Genomic DNA, 25,016 nt, shown 5'->3' with positions numbered 1-25,016 from the left:
AGCAGGTCCGCCATCTGATTGTCCTTGCCTGGGAGGTGTTCTGCCATGAGGAAGATGTTTCTCTGAATGGCCCATTTCCACATGCTCTGAGCCAGATGAGACAACTGTGGAGAGTGTGTACCTCCCTGCTTCTGTATGTAGTACATGGCAGTCATGTTGTCCATCCGGATCAACACTACTTTGTTGCACAAATGAACCTTGAATGCTTTCATCGCCATGAAGATTGCCATCAGTTCCAGAAGGTTGATGTGCATCTTTTTCTGCTGTGTCGTCCATAGTCCCTGCACTGTGTAGAGGAGTACTGAGCTCCCCATCCCTGGAGAGATGAGTCAGTCGTCAGTATTATTTGTGGTACAGGCTCTTGGAACAGTCGGCCCTTGCAAAGGTTTTGTGGGTTCCACCAATGCAGAGAGCTGTATGCACGACCGGTCACCAACACTAGGTCTTTTAATTGTCCTTGAGCCTGATTCCACTGACGTGCTAAGCACTCCTGCAGCGGACGCATGTGTAGTCTCGCGTGCGGGACAATGAAGATGCAGGAGGCCATCATGCTTATCAACTGCATGAACACTCGTGCTGGAAGCGAGTGTAAATGTAAATGTACAGGCATTTATATAGCGCAAGTCACAGAGGGAACACGTCTTGGTATTCCCCTGTGAAATAACCCCAGCAGGGTATCCGCAAGGTGAAAGCCAGGCATCCCGCCGTGAGGGGCTGTTGTGGAGATTAAGCAAGCTATTGCCCAGAGTCGCAGAGTGTGAACCCGTGAATCGAGTAGGCACCGGAGCGAGAATTGTCGAGTCCATGGACATTTTAGGACTCAAGACCCCGCCGAGCAGGGATTGAACCCTGGTCCCTGGCTGACCTCTGCTTCCAGGTCTGCCTCCTCTAACCAGGGAGCCACACTTCTGTGGTTTGAATTTCCGTATCAGCAATTGCATGCTGTTGATACTCACTGAATTTGGCTGTGCTTTGGCTGCCAGAGTGTCTATCGTCGCGTCCAAGTACTGCCGTACGTGGGCGGGCTGAAGGTGGGACTTTCGATAGTTCAGTGAAAACCCCAGATTGTGAAGAAGGTGAATGGTGTGGGACATGTGGGTAGCACATTGCTGGGCCGACTTTGCTTGGATAAGCCAGTCATCCAGATCAGGGTAGACGTGAACTGCAAATGCTACTTACCAGTATGCATCTGTTCTTGGCATGTAGGGCTGCTGACATTCATATCTGTGCATAGATCGCCGCCTAGTGTTGGGTCCGGATGATTGCACATTGTTGTCCTGGAAGAGTCTTCGAAGTATCACGAGATAGGTGGCTCCTCCCCTGGACTACAGTGCGCATGGGCATCGCCTCCATCCCCAGATTGTTTTTAGCCATTGGCAGAGATGGAGTGAAGTATGTGAGTGATGCCTATGCTGCGAGCAGATATATGAACATATATATATGTATGAAGACTGCAGCTGCTACAGGCGCCGGGGAGGAGGGTGGGCGATATGAATGTCAGCAGCCCTACATGCCAAGAACAGATGCATACTGGTAAGTAGCATTTGCAGTTCGAGGCATGTGGGCTGCTGAATTCACATCTGTGCATAGAATACATAGCAGTCCTCCCATTATTGGCGGCCGCCCGTGCCGGCTGCAGCAGTCTGAAAAAGTGTCCTGAGAACAGCCTGACCAACCGCTGCTTGCTGTTTGGAATGCACGTCTACACAGTAATGTTTAGTGAAAGTATGTGTGGTAGACCGTGTGGCTGCTCTACAGATATCTTCTAAGGGAATATTACCTAAGAAAGCCATAGAGGCCCCCAGCTTCCTGGTGGAGTGGGCTCTTGGTGGAATTGTGAGAGTGCGCTTGGCCTTAGCGTAACAGATCTGAATGCATTTTACAATCCACCTAGCGATCCCAGCTTTGGAGATAGCGTTTCCCTTGTGGTGTGAGGCAAAAGCAACAAAAAGTTGCTTGGTCTTACGAAAATCTTTGGTCCTGTCAATGTAGTACATTAAGGCTCTTTTAACGTCAAGGGTGTGGAGCATCCGCTCCGCCAGCGACTCTGGGTTCTGAAAGAACACTGGCAACTCAATTGTTTGATTCATATGGAATTGAGATACAACCTTGGGTAAGAATTTGGGGTTAGTGCGGAGCACCACCCTGTTAGCGTGTACTTGGAAGAAAGGTTCTTGGATGGTGAGCGCCTGCAACTCGCTAACCCTCCGTAGCGATGTAATTGCTACTAGGAAAGCCACCTTCCAAGTCAGAAACTGAAGCTCACAAGAGTGCAGTGGCTCAAAGGGAGGACCCATCAGCCTAGTAAGAACCACGTTGAGGTTCCATTCCGGAGCTGGTGGTGTCCGTGGTGGAATGACCCTTTTGAGTCCTTCCAGAAAAGCCTTAATAGCAGGGACCTTAAAAAGTGATAGGTGTTGCCTATTCTGGAGGTATGCTGCCATTGCAGACAAGTGAATGCGTATGGAAGAATACGCCAAGTTACATTGGTACAGGTGGAACAGGTAACAAATGATGTTCTGAATGGAAGCATCTAGCGGGTCAATAACGTGGTTTACACAGTAAACAAAACGCTTCCATTTAGCCGCATAGCAAGCTATAGTAGTGGGCTTCCTTGCCTCCCAAATGATGTCCATGCAATCTGGGGGAAGATTGAGGTAGCCGAATTCTAGGACTTCAGGAGCCAGATCGCCAGGTTGAGCTGTTGCGGATCTGGGTGCTGAATGTCGCCATGGCTCTGCGTCAGAAGGCTGGGAGTGAGATGAAGCCTTTGATGCGGTACCACGGAGAGTTCCAGAAACGTGGTGTACCATGGTTGGCGAGCCCACGTTGGAGCAACCAGGATGAGAGTCATCGAGTGCTGCCTGAGCTTGCGTGCCACCAGCGGTATCAGAGGTGCTGGGGGAAAAGCGTACGCAAATCTGCCTGACCAGTTCATCCACATCGCATTGCTCTGTGATTGCGGGTGTGGGAACCTGGCGGCGAAGCTTTGGCATTTTGCGTTCTCCTTTGTGGCGAACAGGTCTATCTCTGGACGACCCCACTTTTGGAAGTACGGTTGGAGTACTGATGGATGTATCTCCCACTCGTGCATTTGATGGCTGTGCCTGCTGAGCAGGTCCGCCATTTGGTTGTCCTTGCCCGGGAGATGCTCTGCCATGAGGAAGATGTTCCTCTGAATGGCCCACTTCCACATGCTCTGAGCCAGATGAGACAGCTGCGGAGAGTGTGTGCCTCCCTGCTTCTGAATGTAGTACATGGCCGTCATGTTGTCCGTCCGGATCAACACGACTTTGTTGCACAGATGTACTTTGAATGCCTTTAAGGCCATGAAGATTGCCATCAGTTCCAACACATTGATGTGCATCTTCCTTTGCTGTAGTGTCCAGAGTCCCTGCACTGTGTACTGGAGTACATGCGCTCCCCATCCCTGGACAGAGGCGTCCGTTGTCAGGATAATCTGTGGCACAGGCTCTTGGAATGGTCGGCCCTTGCAAAGGTTTTGTGGATTCCACCAATGCAGAGAGTTGTATGCCCGACCGCTCACCAACACTAGGTCTGTCAGTTGTCCATGAGCCTGAGTCCACTGACGTGCAAGGCACTCCTGAAGCGGACGCATATGTAGTCTCGCGTGCGGGACAATGGAGATGCAGGAGGCCATCATGCCTATCAACTGCATGAACACCTTCGCTGGAAGCGAGTGCTGAGGTCTGAATCGTTGGATCAGCGTCTGGATACTTGCGATTCTCACTGAATTTGGCTGCGCAGTGGCAGTTAGAGTATTGATTGTCGCGCCCAGATACTGTCGCACGTGGGCGGGCTGGAGATGGGACTTTGGGTAGTTCAGAGAGAATCCCAGATCGTGCAGGAGATGAATGGTGCGTGACACGTGGTCGACGCACTGCTGTTCTGTCTTTGCTTGAATGAGCCAGTCGTCCAAGTAGGGGTAAACGTGGACGTTCTGGCGACGGAGATGCGCCGCCACAGTCGCTAGGCACTTTGTAAATACCCTTGGCGCCGTGGTGACCCCGAACGGCAGAACCCTGAACTGGTAATGCTGGTCTTGAATCGTGAATCTGAGATACTTCCTGTGGGAAGGATGCAGGGGGATATGAAAATATGCATCTTTCAGATCCAGCGTAGCCAGGAAGTCCCCCTGCTGAAGCAGAGGGAGTACTTGCTGCAACGTGAGCATATGGAAGTGCTCCGAGAGAATGTACCAGTTGAGGGGCCTGAGGTCCAGGATGGGCCTGAGGGATCCGTCCTTTTTGGGAATCAGAAAATACAGGGAGTAAACCCCTGTTCCCCTTTCCTGCAATGGAACGAGCTCTATTGCCCCTTTTTGCAGCATGACTAGAACTTCCTGCTGCAACAAGGTCAAGTGCTCGCCGGACATAGGACGGCTCCTTGGGGGTATGTTTGGTGGAATGGACGTAAGTTCCAGACAGTAACCGTACTGGATAAGAGACTTGACCCACCTGTCCGTGGTGATGGATCTCCACGCGGACAGGAACTGCTGGAGTCTCCCCCCGACCGGTGTTGTATGGTCGGGGGGCAGTGACAAGACGTCACTGCTTGTTGGCAGTGGTGGACCTGGAGCTGTTGTTTCCACGTCCCCTGCCCTTGACGTTATTGCCTCTGTAGCCACCTCTACCCTTGTTGTTGTACGAGGTCTGGGTGTTACTTTTGTAATACTGTGTGGAGTGAAGTCATATACTTTGTAAAAGTACTTTATTTAAAACAGTTGACTTACCGAGGAGACACTTACCCCAGCTCACAGAACTCCTTTTTTGGAACTTACATGTCTTTATAGGGCTCAGCCTTTAGGGAAGCATATGGTCTTAAAGGCTCTGTATCAGCTGCACCCCGAAAGAGTAAGTATAACCTCATTGTTCAGATCGAGGTCAGATGTCTTGAGTAACAGAAGTTTGCTCGACATTAAGCTGGTTGGGTTTCTGTTGAGAGCGTGAACATTTAATTGACAGTTTCCTTTTTTTTCCTCTTCCATTAGCCATTAAATCCTGTATGGTTGTAGCCGAGTATGTTGCAACAACGGACACGGGTAGATCTCCAGTATTCTCAGAAACGGGCTAGAGTTCAAGCTAGGGCAGCAAGTTTCTTGATCCTAGGGAAATTTCATCCTCCCTTTCTATACAAGCCTCTCTACCATTTTCCACAAACATTTGCCTAGCTTTGCAACGCGAATTTTCTTTAAGGATTACAGGGGCTGAATCTTAAGTTTCCAATGTTTAATGGCTCCAATTTTCTAGTTGCCTACAGCGTTGCTTTCATATCACTGCGCACTACAGAACTGTTCTGTCGACTATGTAAGCTCCCAAGGGTCACCCAGTCTTCATTGTTATTACAGGCCTCGAAAATTAAAAAATGAAACATTACCAGACCTGTATGTCTAGTAGCTTATTCAGGTCACTTGACATAAATAACCCGTAAACTGGTTTTTAGTGCGAAACTAATTTAAGAATTTATTTTACGGAGCCAGCTTTTTTTTCATGATAACGTTTGAAAGCACGTTCAAATACGAGTTCAGCATTTCTGCTGCAAAAAAAAACTTCTGTTTACTAAACTAAGGGGCATATTCTTAAGGAGCTATTGCAGAGTTATCTGCACTTTATCACAGCCAAAGTAGCAATAAAACTAGCGCCCCATTCACAAGCTGGTGCGAACAGCCAGTTTACCTGCGAAAGCAGCCTCAAAAGACATCGCCACAGATAACCCCGGCAACTATTGCTAATGAGATGCAGAGTAGGCGTTCCCGTGCCAAAAGCCGCGACACCACCACTCCACAACATTCTCAATGACCATCCACATCGGTGATAACATCCCAAAACAGGCGATAAGGCGCATTAGCAGCAGGGATTTAACACCTGCTCTGACCTGGTGTAAAGTCGGACGACAGCCTACACCAGGAAAGGGAGCACAGCCCAAAGCCATACCTGAAGACAATGCAGCTCTGAGCCCCCACAGGGCCACAACACCCACCGCCACCCATTCCCCCATTCCCCCCCTCCCCCCCCCCCCCCCCCCCCCCCGGAACACCACAGAGGCAGCGCAGACACAGAAAGCAGAACTTCAGAAAACTGCCAGAGTATGTCATTTCCCACTAAAGGCTCAAAACAAGCTGATGATGGCATCCAGGACAGGTTTGAAGAACTTTGATAGGGCTGGCTGTGAGATTCCTCAGACTTTGGTGTTTGTAGGTTGGAAGGTATCAGAGGCCAACAAATGCAGCATGGTCAGCAGCTTTGTCTGAGGTGGGATGTTGGTTGTCTGCTGTGTTGGTACCGTCCGCCTGTGGGCAATAATGTTCAGGATGCGGAGGATAGTTGTCCGTACCCCAGTACCCATACTTCTCCCACACTGCGCAGGAACAGCTGGAGACCAAGCATAGTTAGATTCCCGCAGGTGTTGGGGCAATCAACTGCACACATGTCCTACTTATGCACCCTGACGACACAGCACACAATTACCGCAACAGAAAGCACATGCATTCCATCAATGTGCAGGCAAAAGTGGATCACCGGGGACTCTTCACCAATGTAGTCGCCAACTACCCAGGCAGTGTGCATGATTCCTACATCTTCCGACAGTCCATCATCAACCAGCGCTTTCAGGCTGGCACCTACGGAAATGCACTACTCGTTGATAAGTACCAAATGAACACAACATACACCTCAAATCCACAATCATACAAGTCACAACTCTGGGTATGCACACATCAAAGTCACATACAACATGCCAAACATGCACACAAACCAGACACGGCAGCACAACTTACTGTGGGAACCTAGGCTAGCCATGTAATGATTTACAACAACAAAAGAGCACCTAATGCTGTGAATTCACAAGTGGCATTGTACCTAATTAGAGAAAAACACAGTGAGAAGACTAAAGTTTATGCGTGCGGTCAAAGAACTGGGAAAAAGAAAAGAAAAAACTATTTTCTAAAAGAACCCTCACTCACCCTAGTGGTGACATGCTTCATCATGGGGTTCCCACAGGAGGGACCGAATATTCCCCCTGTGTGCTTCGACGCCTGCGATTGCAGCGGAGCAGGTATTTCAAAAAGTGTGATGTGATAAGTGATCAGTGGTGAAAAAGTGATTTGTAAAAGATCACAGCTGGACCCAAACAACTTTATTCTAGGGCCAGTTGTTCTCACCATTTTTAATGTGATCACTTGGTGGTTTATATTAGAACAACAGTGACCCAGTGTGTGTGTGGTCAACATGTTTCTGCTGTTTGCTGCTTTTTTAACTCCGCTTTCATCAGGACCAAAATAACAATCTAAAAGACCGTCCTCCGGGGGTCCACGCTCGCTAAGGCGCGCCCACTCCGTTAGGACAGATGAAAAAAAGTTGGGACCAAGATATAATTCTGTACTTGGTTAACTCACGGTTTTACCCGCCGTCAGTAATCCTGCAATTTGCCTGGATACAATCTGTAAAACAATATGAAAAAAACACATGAATGTTATGTGTATCTGCACCAGTTATTGGACGACCTGCCATATAAACACCTTTAAACATATAAGGTTGTCTGGACTATTACTAGGTCTTTTACTTGGATAGTGCATGAACTACAACTTAGGTTTCTGACTGCCTCACTTTATTTTGGGGGGCATGGAATTGATCGAAATCGATTCTCACGTTTAAAAACACCGGATGTCTAACCCATAAAATTCTGTTCCAAATAATCCCCGCTCGAGGATTATGAAAACGAAAAGACAGACAAATCAAAGGAGAATTCAGAGTCAGTCAAAAAAACACTTACGTTTTAAAGGTAAGCGAGCCACATGGACTATCAGTGTAGAAAACTCTTCACGTCCTGTTCTATCTGTTAACCCCTTCCACACTCATGACGAGCTGGGCTCGTCATGGTGTAGCCTCCTCAAACACTGATGACGAGCCCAGCTCGTCAAAAAACAATGTAAAAAAAGAATTTTCAGCACAGAGGGGGAAAACGCATAGCAGCCATGGAGTTAAACAAACCAAACAGTAAGGGTTGCAACAAATCAGCCAACCATGCTGTTAAATGTATATCACAGCCATAACCTCTACACGCCGTAGAAAGCCCTCCGCTTACTTGTTATAAGACGACTCGCCGCCTGAAACCTAGATCTCCGTTCCACTGACGTCCGGATCTTACTTGAATTTGCGCCATTCCCGTATTTAAAACTACGTTATTGGAACGTAAACCCGTCACCAGTCACGTGATCGGCAAGGCTCCCTTACCCACGGAATCGTGATTATACATCCTATTTGTTTTAGTCATTTAAAATCTTTAAGTTATAACTACACAGATCGTCCGATCTGAACAAAGTTTCTTTTTGTGCCTTAGCAATAGAGATAGCACTTGTGAACTGAATACGGTGTGAGTGCGCTTCCGGAAATAATCAATGGAAGACTAGACCGCCAACCTCCCTCCTGAGAAAAATATACTCTTCTAAATAATCGTGAGTCATAGAACACCGTTTTTTATAGCGATGCAGGGTAACAGACTTTTTCAATGTGAGCAAATTACAAAATTGCAATGGAATTTGGAAAGTGCAATAAAATTTCAATAACATTTGGAACCTCAAATCACGAGCCAGACAAGAAAAATCTGACAAACCCAGTTAATTTCAAAGTTAAGGTCAAATACTTGTGGCGCAAGTGATGTTAGTAATCATACATGGAACTTACAAGTATAGACCAAGAAATTGTGCAGGGTAGGAGAAGTGGGCGTTCTCAGAACACTTCCCCAGGGAATGTCATCATTCAATCCCACTTGGTGAGACGATAAGCGGTGTACCATCTCTGTTCTTGCTCAAATAGTTTGTGCTCATTACCATGTTGTAGGTGTTCGATCACTATCCATCGTTGCATCGCTATAAAAAACGGTGTTCTATGACTCACTCACGATTATTTAGAAGAGAGTATATTTTTCTCAGGAGGGAGGTTGGCGGTCTAGTCTTCCATTGATCATTTCCGGAAGCGTACTCACACCGTATTCAGTTCACAAGTGCTATCTCTATTGCGAAGGCACAAAAAGAAACTTTTAGTCATTTAAAATCTTTAAGTTATAACTACACAGATCGTCCGAGCTGAACAAATAGGATGTATAATCACGATTCCGCAGGTAAGGGAGCCCTGCCGATCACGCAACTGGTGACGGGTTTACGTTCCAATAACGTAGATTTAAATACGGGAATGGCGCGAATGCAAGTAAGATCCGGATGTCAGTGGAACGGAGATCTAGGTTCCAGGCGGCGAGTCGTCTTGTGACAAGTAAGCGGAGGGCTTTTTACGGCGTGTAGAGGTTATGGCTGTGATATACATTTAACAGCATGGTTGGCTGATTTGTGGCAACCCGTACTGTTTGGTTTGTTTTACAGATAGAACAGGACGTGAAGAGTTTGCTACACTGATACTCCATTTTAAATGTAAGCGTGCCACATGGACTAAGTGTTTTTTCGACTGACTCTGAATTCTCCTTTGATTTGTCGGTCTTTTCGTTTTCATAATCCTCGTGAGGGGGTTATTTGGAATGGAATTTTATGGGTTAGACATCCGGTGTTTTTAAACGTGAGAATAGATTTCGATCAATTCCATGCCCCCCAAAATAAAGTGTGGCAGTCGGAAACCTAAGTTGTAGCTCATGCACTGTCCAAGTAAAAGACCTAGTAATAGTCCAGACAACCTTATATGTTTAAAGGTGTTTATATGGCAGGTCGTCCAATAACTGGTGCAGATACACATAACATTCATGTGTTTTTTTCATATTGTTTTACAGATTGTATCCAGGCAAATTGTAGGATTACTGACGGCAGGTAAAACCGTGAGTTAACCAAGTACAGAATTATATCTTGGTCCCAACTTTTTTTCATCTGTCCTAACGGAGTGGGCGCGCCTTAGCGAGCGTGGACCCCCGGAGGACGGTCTTTTTGATTGTTATTTTGGTCCTGATGAAAGCCGAGCTAAAAAAGCAGCAAACAGCAGAAACATGTTGACCACACACACTGGGTCACTGTTGTTCTAATATAAACCACCAAGTGATCTCACCATTTTTAATGTGAACAACTGGCCCTAGAATAAAGTTGCTCGGGTCCAGCTGTGATCTTCAACAATTCACTTTTTCACCACTGATCACATCACACTTTTTGAAATACCTGCTCCGCTGCAATCGCAGGCGTCGAAGCACACAGGGGGGATATTCGGTCCCTCCTGTGGGAACCCCATGATGAAGCATGTCACCACTAGGGTGAGTGAGGGTTCTTTTAGAAAATAGTTTTTTCTTTTCTTTCTCCCAGTTCTTTGACCGCACGCATAAACTTTAGTCTTCTCACTGTGTTTTTCTTTAATTAGGTACAATGCCACTTGTGAGTTCACAGCATTAGGTGCTCTTTTGTTGTTGTAAATCGTGATTTGGGGGTTGAAGAGTAGCCTCATAAACCCTTCCTTTCTGGTTGTTTATATATAGCCATGTAATGAGCCAATAGGATGGCACCCCAGCCACACAATAGCAGACTGTGAGGAGAGGTGGGAACCAGGCAAGTGAACAATAAATGAGAATGTACACAATACAAAGTGTGGTGTGGATGTGCCAGACGGACAGCAGTATGCAGACAAAAGACATATCCATGTCGACATACACTGCTGGTGTTTGGAGTGTAGTGGACTGTGGACGCAACCATGTCACCCCAGCCAGTGTGGGATTAAACTGAAATGTAGCGGGTGACGTCCCCCCCGTAAGCATGTGGGGAGTGAGCTGGCCCGGCGTACGCCAGGCCAGTGTAGGGGTGTGAAAAAAAGGCACGTAACTCAGTGTGGTTCTCTTCCGGAATGTCAGTCTCTGCCAGGGCGGCGACTCTCACCCCGCGCTGAGGACTTGAGCGGTGGTGCCTGCGATCCAGTGCGGCTGCTGCACCCTGGGCCGCTGGTCCCCGAACCGGTCTTGCCCGCCCCTGCGCACCCAGCGGTCATTGCCCACCTGCAGACACCGGCGTGTGTCACGGAGGGCCCACCATGTGCCGGTGCAAGCTCCAAGCCTGAGGCCTCCGACCTTGGCAGCCTCCTCAGACCATCACGGCCTCTGCGACACAGGCCTGCAGTACTCCTTTCTCGTGGACATACTCCAGCGGCTGACACAGTGGACCAGTAGATCACACATTTGGAACAGTCTTGATTACACTATGGCAGAGAACATTTTATGATGGCTGTGTTTAAATCACTATACTCCCTTCGATATGGTGACACCAACGCCATGCATAGCATTCCAACCACACATGTCTGTGAGCCCTTGCTGTCTTCGGCCTTCACTGCAGTCCTGCAGGCCTCACCAATCAAATGCATTCCGTATCAGGCAGGACAAGGTATGGTCGCTGGCTAAACACCAGCTCAACTCTGGTGCCACTACCTCCGTCAGCCACATATCTCCTCCACATGCCATTCCAATGTTGTGCGTTCGATCCAGGAGGAGCTGGCTGAACAGCAGTTGACCCACACTAACTGCTGCCTCTGGCCTACACTGCCGTCAACTAGGTCACACATTTGGAACGGAGTCTTGATTTCTTCATGGCAGTGTTCATGTCACAGTACGCAAGGAGAGGAGTAAAAGAAAGACGCGCTTCAGTCCGGACGAGCAAGGGGTCACCGTTACGGACGTGATGGGACACTACCAACAACTGCACTGGTGCCACTAACTCAGTGCAACGCAGGCCTACAACACGTGGCTGCGGGCCATTGCGGAGCGCTGTCTCCGGCACACACTGAGGTGGAGTAGGTCACAATTGGAACGGAGTCCTGCTCTCTTCATGGCAGAGTTCATGTCACTGTACAGGCTTCATCCTAGACTGCATACCCTTCCAGCTCTGGTGCCACTAAGTGTGTGCTCCGGAATTCATGGACAGTCTCTGGTTGAACTTTGATGGCATCTGAGTCCATGGGCTGGGGGTTGTATACATCATCATGTAGCTGATACGGACATTGTGGTAAAGAGGAGTCTGTAGCATTCAATTCCGCCATTTGCCTGTTTCTGCTTGCTTCTGCCCTCTGCATCAAGCCCAGGATGACACCTTCCACTGTCCCCCGCAATCCTCCGCGACATTCACATTGGACAACGAAGAGGACCCGCACAGTTTGCGTGGCCCCACCTCAGTGCAGCACAAGTCACCGCCCTGTGCCGGTGTGCCTGTGGTGGCCAAAGTACATCCTAGGCCACTAACTGTGCAGCTCAAGTCATGGACCCTTGCCGTTTGAAGCTCGTACTGCTGATTATCTGATCACTTTTGTGGTTGTTGCCAGCACCAACCAATCCCTGAGGGGGTGGCTTCCACTACCCAACACCCATCCAACACAAGCGTCGCTCGACAGGTGACCCTGGCAATAAAAGGGGCTGGGCGCACGTGCCTGTAGTCAGTTCCACAAACTCACTGTCGCTGTGTGGTCATTATGTATGCATGAGGGCCAAAGGCCATTTCACATTACATTGTGCTGTGTACAGCGGCGCTATCATGTCACCGCAGGCAGTGGCGTAGACCTGGGACGTACAGCCGTGTGGTACCAACCAGTGAGCGTTAGCGGAGTGGACAGGCGTACAACAGTACAGCGTAGGGGTGTGGCTCTTCCCCACATGGATCTGGTTAAGTTTCAGCCTTACCAAGGAAGTGACTAATGCATGTGTCTCTGTTGTAGTGTCTGTGCCACCCGTCCCGCAATGGGCAATGTTGCTATGTAGCATGCCTCCTGAATGCGGGCTCGGCCGAAGGGTTACATGAGCATGGGCATGCACGCTTGGGTCAGGGATCACACATGCCAAACGGTTGTGTGTGTCGCTATTAGCGCAGCATGCGCCAAATGTCTCCCCCACAACAGCATGGCGAGTTCAGCCAGGTAGGTGCTCTGCATCGGTGTCACTCCTGTCCTTACAATGGGCCTACACACACGTGGCTGGCCACCTTCAACGAAAGACAAACCACAACCAGTGGGAACTGTGAGCGACACAGGACTGAAGAAAAAATCCTCATTTACCCCCCCAACCACCAGTTTACCAGTGGAACTACTTGCATTTGAAAAGGCTATCCTGAAGGATGTGATGGACCTGGACACCGGGTCACTGAAAACATTTTACAATACTAGTAAAACCGAGAAGGAAGCCATACATGAATTGGCTAATGACACAAACATTACAATAAAACCAGCCGATAAGGGCGGAGCTATTGTAATACAGAATTCAACAGATTAGACTACTAGCCGACCAACGGAATTATGAGATCCTGAGGGCGGATCCGACAGAACGCCTAAGAATTGAAATTGCAGGAATGGTGGAAGAGTGTCTGATTAACGACTGGCTATCCAAAAAGGAAGCAGACTTTCTGGACAATAAACTATCAAGGATTCCGTATTTTTATACGATTCCAAAGATCCATAAAAGACTAGTGAAACCACCCGGGAGACCTATAGTCTCAGGGATTGGATCGATTCTAGAGCCTCTGTCTAAGTTTGCAGATGCATTCTTAAGACCGCTTGTACAAAAAACGGAGACATACTTACAAGACACCAAATCATTCTTATGCCTCATAAAAGACCTCACCTTTGATCCCTCCACACAGATTTTGATTGGACTCGACGTGGAGAGCCTCTATACGAGCTTGCCACACAGGGAAACACTACAAATTCTGGAGGATATCCTATTTGAGAGCGAGTGGAATTACAAGACACCAAGACATGTGGTGTTAGAATGCTGCCGCCTCGCATTGACCGAGAATTTCTTCCTTTTCCAGCAAACAATGTATAAACAGACCCATGGAACAAGCATGGGAAGCACATTCGCCCCGAGCGTGGCGGGACTGTATGTCCACTGGCTAGAAAAGAAAAAAATCCTGAGTATAGACAACCCCTACTCCACAAAGATCCAGATGTGGAGACGTTATATTGACGATGTCATCCTCATCTGGAATGGCAGTGAGCAGGATGCAATTTCCTTCCTGGACTGGCTGAACTTACAAGACCCCTTTCTAAAATTCACCTCTACAATGAGCAGAGAACAATTAGTCTTTCTTGACTTAAACATCAAGGCTGAAAGAGGGATACTGACAACCACAACACATTTCAAACCGACATCAAGGAACTGCCTACTAAGCTTTGAAAGCTTTTACCCACGATCACTCCGGGAAAATCTGCCTTTTGGACAGTTTTTACGATTAAGGAGAAATTGTTCTGAGAAATGTGATTACGAAGTACAAGCCAAAGAGCTGTGCACAAAACTATACCAAAGACAGTATCCGAAAAAGATTGTCTCAAAAGCCAAGAAAAGAGCATCGAATAATAACAGAGATGCACTGCTAGAGTCAAAACCTAAAGAACCGCCGACAGATACCTCTGAAAGAAGACCTATCTGCATCACTACTTATACTGTAGCCTCACAGCAAGTAACAAAAATTGTAAAAAAACATTGGAAAACGTTGAATAGTGGAGGTTTGAATATCACCCAACCAATGTTCAGTCACCGGAAAGGGAAAAACCTGAAAGATTTGGTGGTACATACACGTCCAAGGAATGTGGAAGGTCCGATCCGACGGTTACATCCGTTGCCATTGGGTCACCACCCGTGTTCCAATTGCAGCGTATGCCACCTAACCGACACTACCAAACAGGTGACATGTAACACTGGCCTGGTCTGGAATTTGAAATCCTTTTCCAATTGCAATACGTCAGGGGTCGTGTACATGATCACATGTGTGTGCAACTTGCACTACATAGGAATGAAAACCAGGAAGGTGAACACGAGAATGGTGGAACACCGCAGTAACTTCAGGTGCAAACACGCGAATACAAAAATGACAACACACTTTCTAGAAAAGGGACACACTCCTAATGACATGCGGTGGGTAGTTTTGGAAATCCAACAACCCCATGCTGACATGGAAAAGAAATTACTTGAAAAAGAACAACGTTGGGTGTTCAGACTCCGATCTCACCTAGTGGGACTAAATGATGATATTCCTTGGGGGCAGTTCACCTGAACTGAAAAAGTTTTTTCTGAAAAACGTTTTTTCTGAAAAACCAAATGTTTCCTGTAACAAAATAGACCTAACTTAACTGAAACTGTGTGGTCACAAGCTAAACCCAATGAATCAATTAACCTAGGGATACCTAGAAGTACTGAGGGTACCTTTTGCCTTTGAGAGACAGGTGATAAGTTTATAAAGGAAACTCATTGATTGATACCAGAGTAAGGAACACCACCGACCCAACAGTGTCTAGGAACATAGATGTTCTATTCTGACTCCTGGGAGCCTCTAGAATTAACTTAAGAGACTGAACAATCAAAAGGGCAGAACTAATCTATTTACTGACTGTCCGAATACCCACTTTCAAGAAAGTTATGTTAAAAAATGATTTTGTAAAAGAAAGGCTTGATAATATGGTAGACACTATCCTGAACACCTAAAATTAGACCTGGTTTGTAAATATTTCCAAATAATCCTATCCAAAAGCGTTTTTGTATTACGAGTACGGAATGGTACTCCAAAGATGGCCACCACCCGCGAGTCGGGATACAGGACTACACGCTCTAGTTCCCGCATGGGCGCAGTCACGCAAGCAGAAGCATACCGCGATCAGGCACTTCCTTTAAAACAGAACAGAATCCCTCGGTCCGATAACATCCGGACGCGAGGGACACAAGTAGGTGCCTAGAAGTAGGAGGTATCCGGTGCACAAGTAAGTTAAAACGGGGTAACGATGACCATCCACGGGTCAATTTACCATTACGAATCCGCTGGCAGCTCTGTTATTTACAAACTCTGCTTTTCTCTCACTAGAGTTGCTAGGATATCGAATCCCTCCGAATCCATGGGGCCCAGTTAGGTCTCAAGAAATGTATGTATGATTGTGTATGACAGGTGAATGTTTGGGTGTCACAAAGAGGTGTTTTTAATCACGTTGCGATGCACGAAATGAAACGTTTTTGTGCATGGATACAACCACGGTCAAAATGTCCGTTTATAGATCACAGGAAATCACCACATTTTCTTCTTGTAAACTATGTGTGATAAGATATGGGGGTATTCACCCCGTGACTTTTCAAGTTGTCTTTTATTTTTCAGGAACCACGTGTTTTTGGAACAAAATACGTAGGTATCATTGCATGCACTTAATATAGTTTGCTGCAGTTTAACTTTAAAATTTAAACTTTAAATGTATTCATCAACATCTCATTGAAGAGTTAAGGAGTGGCGAACACAGGGCTGGTCCCTGTGTAGTCCCGAAGAAGTGCTTGGGGTATGCACGAAACATGTCGACTATAGGAGTTGATAGGTACATCTGGACACATTACGTTTAGGGCAGCCTATCTTTCCACCCCGTTTTTAATATTACCACCTAGAGGCAAGAATAAAGTTTATTGTAAACCTACTGGGCAGGTATTTTTAACACACATCACATAGTCCACTCCCCAAATGCACATGCACCACACATAGTCTTAAAAAGTGCTCCTACGTAACTGTCGCAAGTCGCAGCACGCCCCAGCCCGTAGAGGACTGGGATGGCCCCAATGATGAAGCATGTCACCGTGGGGCAACCCTGGTGAGTGAGGGGACACCTAAAAAAGGAGCAATTCTCCCTTTTTTTGTACACAATATCATATCTCTACAGTCAACCCCAGTGTGTGCTGACTTATCTGAGCAATCTAGCAAGGCTCTTAGGTATCTGGAAACAGAGACCTTTTTGTTTCATTTAGTTTTTGGAGGGCGAGCCTAGCTATAGTTCCTCTAACTCCCTTTCTTTTTGTTGACACCTTCAACGCACATCATCACTGTGTTGTGGTGAGGCTTGAGGACATGCGCAAACAGGCATGACAATGCTATGCCGTAGGGGTGCAAATGATGCAACCGCGCAGCGCACACTGGTGACTATGCTCGGGGGAGGAAGGAGCAGCAGTGAGGCTACGTAATTAACATTGATGGCTCTCATTTGCAACAGGCAGTTCATTTCATACAGGAATCACTAAGTCACACACATCACACACCAATGAACCAATAAGCCTGCCAACATATCAAGCAATGCGTAGTCTTGACTCCTGTCTCTCTGCATTATCCCAGGTGACCAAGGATACGCACTCTGCGCTTGAATGAGTACACCCCTCCGATCCCCGAACACACAGGCCCAGAGGCAGTACAATTTGGCCCACAAACGCACCAGGGGCGTCGTGGAGCGCACATTTGGCGTGTTTAAGTCACGATTGCGGTGCCTGGACGTGACAAGTGGAAGGCTCCTTTACAACCCAGACATCGTGTGCAGGATGATCGTTGCATGTTGTGTGTTGCACAACATGTGTACGCAGCAATGCCCTGTGGATAAGAGTGCCTGATGCACCAGACAATGATGATTAAGATGAGGCAGGTGGACCAAACCCCACTGCAACCGCAGCAGGAATTGCCTGTAGGAACACAATCATTGACAATTTCTTCTCATGTTGACATCACATTGTGACGGTCCTTAGCAATCATGGGACAGTACAAAAGGACCACAGGCACAGCTTGTGCAAATAAATGCATTCCAAAAAACATTCCCAGTATGCATGTCACTCACCTGTACAGGCATATCACTCAGACAAGTGTGGGGGCGACATGTAGTGCTAGCAATTTTGGGAATTGTTAATGGAAAATGGGTGTGACCCCTCTGTGCAGTGAGGCTGTTTAGGATGTCAGGTATTCCAAATGCCAGTTCTGGGTGTCACAGATAGTACGGAATCCCACTCTTCAGTGTTTCACGTGTCCCATTTCATTCCATTTTGGCTGTCATGTGGCCTACAAGTGTCAAGGCTTCTTTTAGGCTCCGATATGTGCCGCCATGATGCAGGGGTGCACCCGGTGACTCAAGTCCCACGACATGTGCAACACGTACGTAAGGGAAGTAACTACCACTACATTAGTCCATGCTTTCATTGTATGGACATGGCACATCTGTGTGCAGGGGGTGTTTGTCCCTTTGCAACTGCCCCTACATTAGTCCATGCTTTCATTGTTTGGTCATGGACATGGCACATCTGTGTGCAGGGGGTGTTAGTCCCTTTGCAATGGGGAGAGATACGGTTTCACAGTGTGTCCCATGTAGGTTTCCACATTGGCGCAGGTTACATACAGAATGCATGTCACTATACATTGTGACTGTTTTGAGGGGATGCCTATCTGATGCAGGACAATGGTCATTTGTTCTACGTCACGAATGTGGGGTTATGCTTGTACGCTGTCATCTCACCATATTTTTTACTCTGCTTTTAGGAGGCATTTTCGCGCATGGGAATCACAGGCCTGTCCCTGGTTATCGCTGATGTTTGTATTACAATTGCCCTCATCGCTACTATTTTTACGTTCGTGATTCGCATTTTTTTGACGCCGCGTTGACTTTGAAATGGACATTTGACACATTGTCCTGGGCCTTTTGCATAGTACCTCCGTGTTGTGACTACTTTGTTAAAACAGCGTTGTTTTCCCGCGATAGACTGCGATATGAAGTGTTGCGTTAAGTTAATTTTGCAGTAATTATCACAAGGTTTTTGATAATATCCCCTTAAATGTTTACTCCATGCATAATAAGAATCTAGCCCGCATACAGTGTACACACGACCCGTTACTATCCTCTCAGTTCCCTAATAGCATTGTCATCAAGGCGTGGGTAGGAAGGTTTCTCAGTTCATGTTTAAAAACTCACTTGTAATAAATAAATTACTGAAGCATAATGTGGTAATGCACTGTCATTTACAGACAACACATTTTCTATTGAAATGGCCACACAATTCCCCACTAATATGCAGGTTTACTGATAAATCGAAACAGCATATGAACAATCTGTGGAAACTGGGTTTCAGTGAAAATATTTGTGTGCACATCACCAACTAAAGTGTTCTTGTCCTTTTTTTTGCATTGCACAGAAATACAAAAACATGTGCTTTCAAAACTACTGAAATATATTTTGAAATGTCTGTACAGGTCACTTACAAGCTAATCAAACGTGTTAAAAATAAATCCTGATATAGGGCAAGCCTTTCATTCCACACTCTGTACCACACGTTGGATAGACAGTTCACTTTACAAAATCCTGTAAGTTTGCAGTCCGAGAAATAAAATTAAACACCAATATCCAGAATAAAATAAGTAGCAAACTGTAAGACATACGCTGAAATTGGAATTGTCTTTGAGCACAGAGCAAATGTCACAAGATAAAAAAAAATATAAAGGCATCTCTATTTCTCATTCACATTCTTAGTGGGAAGAACACCGGTTCTTGGTCAGCTTGCCAGAAAGCCCAGTAGGCCCTACTAACAGCTCACCTTGATAAAATCCATCTCTCCATAGTGAGTGGTAGAGTAGATTTCTTGAGATCTGGATTATGGGACGCTTCCAACATCGATATGCCCAGGAATGCACCACTGAACTTTGTTCCTTCCGTGGTCTACTTTGTCAGGTCTCACCGCAACACCTTGGCCACAATCTCCGCACTCCAGCTCTTCTTCTCATTGTATCTCACCCCTACATTCAGGCAGATTGGGCCATTTAGACACTCACTTCTCACCTGGACTGCTGCGATAAGACCCACAGCCAAGTCCACCAAGCAGGTCTTTGGCACAGTCCAGGTACAGATTACCATTTGCTTTTTCAGCCCGGAGGTCTTCCAGCCTTCACATTAGCGTTTTCTGCATCTACATAGCCAGTTGTGAGGTCTCCAACCCCAGAGGTTTCTGAAGTGTTATGGGGTCCAAATCTAGTCAAGGTAAACCCATAACTGAAAAGTGTTAGCAGAGGAGACTGACCAAACCTCTCGCTTCATGAACATCCAGACCACGCCCATATACACAGATTTAAATACCATCTGATATGCACAACACTCTTCACAACTGTTGAACTGTCAATTTAGAGAATTTCTTGGGTAGAGAGAAAAGCTTTTTGTCCAAATAGAAGCCTTAGCTATAAACCCTATACCTCTAACAAGTCCTGCCACAGTCATTATTCCAATTTTCTTTACAAGGATACAGAAAACATCCAAAGCATTGACCTTGAGTGGGATAAAAAGGCTGGAGACGGTTGCTGCCCATGTTCCCTTGCGGTTTACTCATCTGTTACGAAAGACTTCACACCAGAGATTCTGAGAGACTATTTTATTTAGTGGAAGCAGGGCAACTGTAAGAAGTCGTGAAATCGGTATAATAAAAGGGAAGATTAAATGCATCCAAGAAATTAAACTCGATTTTCAGGTTCCAGAGATAGTGGTAGATATGTCTATATCAATTACTGAGTCATGGGTAAATTCAGGGTCAGACAATCGACTCCCTTAAGAGGTAGATCAAATACCATGTGGTGGAGGTGCAAAGTTGTGGAGAATGGTAAATTATTAATTACTAGGGAGAGTTAAATACAGAGGTTTTTTATAAGCATGTGAATTAGGCAGATTATATAAAGAGGAATAGTGATACGTTTTAAGACCGGTGTCCCCTATACCTACCTATTCCCAAGCAAAGGTAACTGTATTTTAAATAATGTTGCCACTACATGCACATAAAGCTGCCTGTTCTCGTTTTAGGTCACACTTCTGGTCACAAAGGCTTGGACAAGATCAGCTTCCATGGATTTCACCAACTATTCATGCATGTTGCAGAGTGGTACTACCAAACGGGAATGGGAAACTATGGTGAGTCCAAGAAAATACATCTGGCGATTAGACTCTACTTCTGTCAGCCAGTTCAGCTACATCAGGTGAAAGCCAGCCATCAAGCAGATCCTGGCAAGCAGGGTACTCTGATAACCTTGCAAAAGGATGAAGACGATTCTTTGTGCGATTTAGCAAAGTTTGGGTTCCTGCTGCAGTTTCCTGAAATTGAACTTCTAGAAGCTGCTACGTTCCAGACATCTTATAATTCCTAACATTTCGGAAGAAAGCCGGCCTGTCACTCAACAATAGTATTGCTCTATACAAGTATTGCAGAATAACCGGTCCTATGCTTAACTGCTAATTTTGGGAGAGGTTAAATAGGAGGGGATAGGGTGTTTACTGTACTGGTTAGGTTATCGGAGGTAATTACTTATAACTACCATTAAGACTTTTCATATATAAAAAATACTGAAACAAAATTAAAAAGCTCCAGGTTTACAGAATTCTATGGGCAGTAGCATAGTGACAGATATAGCAGGAAGATATCCTGCGAAGTGTGAACATAGGGGGCCGAGCCTTGTGCAATTGCAAGTAAATTTGTTATTTAGGCAAATCTGTACCAGGGCAGATAGAAAAATCTGGTCTTCAGAATAAACAAAATACCTGCTTTCATTTAGTACGCCTATCCTATCTGCTTGACACATGCAATTCAACATCTAGAGCAGTTTTACAAAGTGCAAGGATGCCTCCTTGTGGCTTAGTGGGCATTGTAGTCAAAAATAAAATCTAATCTAGTCTATTTCTAAGTATGTATATTAAAAATCACAAATGTGTAAAACCGACAGGTAAAGAAACTGCTCCAGTCAATAGAACACAATATGTCAAAGTTCTTCCAGATAAACAGAAAAAAACAGCAAAGTGTGGTTCTATTTTCATACAGTTTTGCAGTGCAGTGACCAGCACAAACAATTGTCATCTATTTGGGAACGCATCTGTGTTTTAATTTATGAAATTAAACTTACCAGCTTTGGAAATGAAGGTGCAAATGAGAAGCTTGGACTAGCTGTCAATTCTGAATCCCAGTCTTCATCTCCCATTGTTGCGTCAAAACCTGCCCAAACAACCATCATTTTAGAAGATCCTTTTAAAATGTTTGTTTTGCTAGTAAATGGCATAGCAAGCAAATCACCCCACTAGCACAGATAACACTATTACATCCAGCTATACCTCACTGCAGCCACACATTCGTGGGTGCCCTTAAAGGCTAGTATGGTAGGTTAATGATTCATCACAAAGTAGAAGATTCTTTGGACTAAATTACTTCTTTATTGTATTACAAGTTCAGCCACAGCAAGGAGCAGCGTGACCCACAGGGTCTCGATCAGAACTGACAGCAGTTGATCGAATCCTCAAGGACGCACACGGCCACCAAAACATTAAAGTAATGACATTCCAAACACAATAATACAAACCCATTACATCACCTCCCCCTAACACAAAAGAAAAGATAATGCCAATCAGTATGTAATAAAATCCTTAAACCTGGAAAGACCCCCTTCCTGCCTTATCTCTAATCAATTCTGCCTGATCCTTCTTCAATTTAATTACCCGTCTTTCGTTCCACCAACCTTTGCCCTCCAAGAATACAGCTCCTTTGCGGACTTTACACACTAGCACAGGATCAGAAAATAGAGACTCGCCTTTTCAAACCTTAAGTTTTTTTTTTTTTTTTTTATTTTTTTTTCAATACAACCGAGTCCCTTTCATGAATTTCCAAATCACTAAGAGAACCTCTCCTGTCAAACCTTTACTTCATCTCGGACTGCTTTTCCTTGACTACTTTAGACAAACCAACTGAATCAATAGCAACAGACAATTTACTGTCCAGCCATGACTGTAATAAAACAGAATTCGCTTTTCTACCGCTAAGCAATTCAAAAGGGGTAACTCCAGTAGTACAGTGAGGAGAGGTAATGTAAATCACACTTTTTCTTCCAAATATGTTCCAACATCAAGACCAGCTGCTATGGCTGTTTGAATGCCTTCCTTAAGAACTTTATTGCCTCACTCCACTAGACCGTTCGAAGCAGGAGTGTACGTTGCCACTTTCAAAATCTTTATATCATGAGATTCCAAAAACATACACATTTTATCGGACACAAAGTGAGTCCCATTATCTGTGACTAAAGATTTAGGTGCTCCTTCCAACAAACAGTTTTTTAAAGAAAATAGTATTACCCATATTGGGAGAATCCACAAATTTATAATACATCCACTTTGAATGGTAATCAACTGCCAAAATAAAATACCTAAACTCTTTTGCTAAAACAGTAGAAGGGCCCGAGAAATCAAGGCTAACTTTATCCCAAGTCCTCTCAGAAAACTTGGTGGGATGCAAAGGCAACTTAGAGAGTTTCCAGTGTTTGTCCGAAAGCAAACACTCCTCACAACCATCCACTAGACTTCTAACATGTGCCTCCAACGCAGCCCACCAGTAATGCTGCTTTATCTTCATGCAAGTTTTGGTCATACCCAAATGACCCTCATGTACGATTCTGATAATAGAATTTCACAGACTAATAGGAGGTACGAATTTATCTCCTCTGAGAACAAAACCATCCTTAACCAAATGCGAAATTCCTTAAATCACCAGTTAAATTTCATATTTCAGGCCAAATACTGCTTGAAAATTCCATCACCTTAGATAGAACCATGTCTTCCAAACAAGCTTTCATCTAATCTGCTTCCGAAATAAATTAACCCCAATTTTCAACAGCGTCCAAAACAGCTACACATTCTACCTGATCCTCAAAGTTCTCTTCTTCATCTTTCTCCATTAACATTCTTGACAGTCGGCACAAAGGTTTTTTCTCCCTTGAATGCGTTTCATATCAAAGTTGTATTCTTGTAACTTTGACACCAAACGGGTCAACCTAGCCGACATGGTATTATTACTGGACAATTTGTTGAATATGAAAAAGAGTGGCTTGTGATCCGTAATCATTTCAAATTTGCGACCCCAAATTTATATTTTGAATTTTTGGGCCGCCTAAACACAGGCTAAAGTCTCCCGCGCTTTGTTTGAAGGATTTGAGAGATCTCTAAGCAAACGCTACAGTTTGCTCCTTGCCATTCACTTTTTGGCTGAGAACAGTTCACAGCCCATTCATACTTGCATCCACAGTGATTATAGAAGGACAATCATCTTGAAAAGCATGCGAAGCTTGTGCTGAGATAATCAACTCATACTTTCTCAAACACACCATCCAGTTCCTGAGACCATATACATTTCTGACCCTTTTTGAGCAAAATAAGTAGAGGCTCCACAACTCTGGCAGTTACCTAAAATCTAGCATAATACTCTGAGAGCCCCAAAAAGGATTGCAGAGCATCCATATCACCAGCTGGTTTTGCTTCCTTTAGAGCATTGATGACAGAAAATGTAGGTTCGATACCTTTATCAGATATCGTATGACCCAGATAATCCTATTCTTTTGCTCCAAATTTGCACTTATCAGCTCTTACAGTCATTCCATAGTCCCCAAGAGTAGACAAAACCCTCCTCAACAAATCAATTTTCATTTACATTTTCGGAGAAAATGAGGATATCATCTAAATAGGCTTTAACACCTGCCATTCCTTTAAACATTATATCCATTATTCTCTGTAAAACGCTAGCCGCAGATGCTAGCCCAAAGCGAAGTCTCAGGAACTTATATGCACGAAAAGCTGTAACAAACTTTGTTAATTCCGGACTCTCCCTCTAGAGGAATTTGGTGGTAGGCTGACTTCAGGTCGAAATGGAAAAATCACTTTGCCCCCCCCCCCCCAAATTTGCCAGAAGTTCGTGAATTTTTGGAAGCGGATGGCAATCGATCAAGATGTTTTTATTTAGACCCCTCAAGTACGCACAAAGTCTAATTTCCCCAGTCTTTTTGCAGGCCACGACTATAGGAGCCACCCATTGAGAAGACACTGGGCTGAATGATCTTTTTGGGCACATAAATCAAGCATGGCTCTTAACTCCTCCCTAGCACTTAAAGGAACAGGCCTGACCATGTGCTTCACTGGCTGTGCATTAGGTGTTAATCTAATTTTATGTTTAACATTTTTTATACAACCCACTTGAACTTTAAACACGTTCTTAAATTCGTCCAGCAAGGATTTAAAATGCACTACAGAACCATCCACACTATGCACTAAGATTTTTCACCTTATTAGGACTGTCATCACCTGGGACTAAATACAGGCCCCTTTTTGCTAGATCTTTCCAGCCCACGATGTTCGTCCCCTTTTTTGCCACATATACTTTAGTAACAATATTGCGACCCAAGACCTCTACTTTAGACATGAAAAAACCTAACATTG

At 45.3% G+C, this 25,016-nt stretch overlaps 1 protein-coding gene across 4 annotated transcripts in view; it reads right to left on the bottom strand.

The window, feature by feature from the left end:
• DDX4 (DEAD-box helicase 4) overlaps window positions 1-25,016 on the bottom strand; it is a 1,777,277-nt gene that overhangs the window by 1,689,732 nt on the left and 62,529 nt on the right. For all 4 annotated transcript variants that reach the window (XM_086960639.1, XM_086960640.1, XM_086960641.1 and 1 more), the window contains exon 2: window positions 21,671-21,759. In XM_086960639.1, the coding sequence (XP_086816765.1) occupies window positions 21,671-21,745 (75 nt within the window). In that variant the 5' untranslated portion in view covers window positions 21,746-21,759. The remainder of the gene's footprint in view (window positions 1-21,670; window positions 21,760-25,016) is intronic.

This window comes from Lissotriton vulgaris, chromosome 3_1 (assembly GCF_964263255.1).
Source record: "Lissotriton vulgaris chromosome 3_1, aLisVul1.2, whole genome shotgun sequence".
NCBI classification, from domain to species: domain Eukaryota; kingdom Metazoa; phylum Chordata; class Amphibia; order Caudata; family Salamandridae; genus Lissotriton; species Lissotriton vulgaris.
The sequence above is the reverse complement of the archived record's forward strand: the minus strand, read 5'-3'. Positions and strand labels throughout refer to the sequence as shown.